The sequence below is a fragment of the Lagenorhynchus albirostris genome, chromosome 1 (genome assembly GCF_949774975.1).
Source record: "Lagenorhynchus albirostris chromosome 1, mLagAlb1.1, whole genome shotgun sequence".
NCBI lineage: Eukaryota > Metazoa > Chordata > Mammalia > Artiodactyla > Delphinidae > Lagenorhynchus > Lagenorhynchus albirostris.
In genome coordinates this window covers 55,198,517-55,201,493 of record NC_083095.1, presented here as the reverse complement: position 1 = coordinate 55,201,493, position 2,977 = coordinate 55,198,517, and the positions used below count along the sequence as shown (strand labels likewise).

Here is a 2,977-nt window from a genome sequence, read left to right as displayed (position 1 = left end):
GGAAGATCCCACATGATGCAGAGCGGCTGGGCCCGTGAGCCATGGCCGCTGAGCCTGCACGTCCGGAGCCTGTGCTCCACAACGGGAGAGGCCACAACAGTGAGAGGCCTACGTACCAAAAAAAAAAAAAAAAAAAAAAACACAGATATTTTATACACTTTAGATTTGAATAAAAATAGCACAGTAATTTTAAATCACTAGTTGTTATTGCTCATTTTCCAAACTGCAGTCCACATGCTGGGATTTCCTTTCACTTCCCTCTTCACAAAGCTACCTGCAAGCACCTAGCCTTTTCTAAAGTATGTACTTCCCAGAGCCGCCTATCTTGATTGCTAGCTTAGTTAAGACCTGACTACAGCTGAGGAGGAGGCCCCTATTCCAGTTCTATATGGACACCCTTTATTTTAATCGAAATCTCTTCATTCTTGGTGTCAGATGAATCTTCAGGAACTGTATCCCATTCTAAAGGCTCTTCAGATTTTGGCTTATCTTCCAAAACCCCTGATCCTAATTTTACCACCAGGACGTCCGCTGCCTGGGGAGACTGATAAACCCTAGACACATTCTCTACCAGAGCTTCATCTGCAGGTGTTTGCTCAGATGGTGGAAGCAGAACTTCAGCAGAGGTTTCTTTTACAGAGATCTGTGTAATAAAGGACTCTTCAGCTAGTGAAGACTGTTTGTCAACAGAGAACATTTCCGAAGTAGTTTCTTCAGTTGATGGAAGCTGAAATTCAGCAGGGGCCTCCTCTGCAGAAGCCTCCTCTGCTGGTAGAGGTTGAAGTTCAGCTGCAGCCTCTTCTGCAAGGGTCCTCTCAGCTGGTGGAGACTGAACTTTGGTGGAGACCTCTTCTGCAGGGGTGTCCTCAGCTGGCAGAGACTGAACTTCTTCTGGGACCTCTTCTGCAGAGGTCTCCTCAGTGGGTGGAGACTGAATGTTGGCAGAGGACTTCTCTGCAGGGGCCTCCTCAGCTGGTAGAGACTGAAGCCCAGCAGGGGCCACCTCAGCTGGAGGAGACTCAGTTTCAGCTGGGGCCTCTTCTGCAGGGAACTCCACAGCTGGTGAAATTTGAAGTTCTGGGACCTCTTGTGTAGGAGCGTCTTCAGCTGCTGAAGGCTGAACTTCAGCAGGAGGCTCTTTTAAAAGAGTCTCTTCAGCTGAGGTGGGCTCTACTTTAGCAGGAGCCTCATCTCCAAGAGCCTCTTCTGTTGGGGAAGGCTGTACTTCAACAGGAGCCTCTTCAGCTGCTGGAGGCTGAACTTCAGCAGAAACCTCTTCTGCAGTAATCTCCTCAGCTAGTGGAAGTTGCACTTCAGCAGAGCTCTCTTCTGCAGCGGGAGACTGTACTTCAGCTGGAACATCTTTCCCATCTTCTAAAAGTACTGGAGCATCATTTTTGGTTGGTGGAATAGATAAAACTCTGTTAATACTTTGCTGCCTAATTTCTTCGTTGTTACTTGTTGTGGGTTGAAATTCAGGATGTTCAGTAACAAAAATCTTCCCTGAGGATTGTGTTTCTGTGCACCTTCCTTTGACTTTGAAAACGGATTACTTGGCCAGCCAATAACCACTATTTCTGATTCACTAAAGTTTGTCTGCTCTTCCTTGTCTACTTTTTCTTTTGTTTTTTTCTTTTTTATTATGTGCTGTGAAGCTTGATTTTTTTTAACTTATCTATTTATTTATTTTTGGCTGAGTTGGGTGGTTTTTCTTGTTGCTGTGAGCGGGATTTCTCTAGTTGCAGCGAGTGGGGGCTACTCTTCATTGCGGTGTGTGGGCCTCTCATTGTGGTGGCTTCTCCCATTGCTGAGCATGGGCTCTAGGTGCGCGGGCCTCAGTAGTTGTGGCACGTGGGCTCAGTAGTTGTGGCTCGTGGGCTTAGCTGCTCCACAGCATGTGGGATCTTCCCGGACCAGAGCTTGAACCCGTGTCCCCTGCATTGGCAGGCGGATTCCCAACCACTGCGTCACCAGGGAAGCCCTACTTTTTCTTTTTAAGGAATGTTCATCATTGTCCAGTCTCCAGTACAACTGGTCTGCTGGGATCTGTCTGTTTTGAGTTGAACTGAGTGTCTGTCTGCTTGGTGGAATTTCTACTTCCTGAACACTCTGGAAATTCAGGGGCTGCTTCTCCAATAGCTGGCTTTTCTTCAGGTACCACTGTTTCACAAACTGACTTGATTTCTTCTTCTTTCTCTTCTGCAGTAGTTTCTGTCTGCAGAGATTTATCAGTCATATCATGTACATGCTTTCTTTTTGTCCAAGTTTGCTGAAGTTGAGAAGATACTCTATGACATTCACAGTTGAATTTGCTCCCAGGAATATTACCAATACTAAGGGTACCTTTGGGGCCAGATGATTGTGGTATAGGCAAGTGTTTCTTTTTCTCTGTCACTTCAGTCTGCTAGGATTTATCTACCATTGGTTGGCTGGGTCATCTTCTCTTTCAAATTTCTTGCCTCCCTGCTGAGATAGGGTGATCAGATTCATCACTTTCTTCCATTTCTAATACTGGTAGAATTCAAACTTATCAATCTTCAAGTAATTAATCATCAAGAATGACAAATTTACCAAATAGTTAAGCCTTTGCCTTCCTCATTAAGTGTTGTTCTGTTGAACTACCTCAGAAAAAAGTAATTCATAAATTATGGCATTCTGTACTACACTCTTGTTGGATCCCACCTCACTTAGTAAGCATCTTTCCTGTTTAGTCTCTGGTATAACTTCTAGAAGTTTCCCTACAGGTCTATGATATCACTGCCAATTGTCCCTACAAGGTTCCATCAATGGTATACCCAGAACTTTTTAACCCGGTAAACACTCATGGATGCTGGCCACAAGTGAGAGGTCTACAGTTTGAAACAGCAAGTTGAAAAAAGTGTTTGTCTAGCAGAGGAATATGAAGTAAACTCCAGTAATGCTGCTTTCTTGTAGTTGGAGTTGATGCTTTTGAACTTTCAATTCTGTCTATTTCATC

General features: G+C 44.7%; 1 protein-coding gene across 1 annotated transcript; it reads right to left on the bottom strand.

The window, feature by feature from the left end:
• Positions 1–373: 373 nt before the first annotated feature.
• Positions 374–2,503, bottom strand: FSCB (fibrous sheath CABYR binding protein). Its single transcript, XM_060167606.1, is given in 5 exon segments — positions 374–1,515; positions 1,518–1,632; positions 1,986–2,081; positions 2,083–2,107; positions 2,109–2,503. Coding segments are annotated over 5 exon segments (1,773 nt in total).
• Between the last annotated feature and the right edge of the window lie 474 nt (positions 2,504–2,977).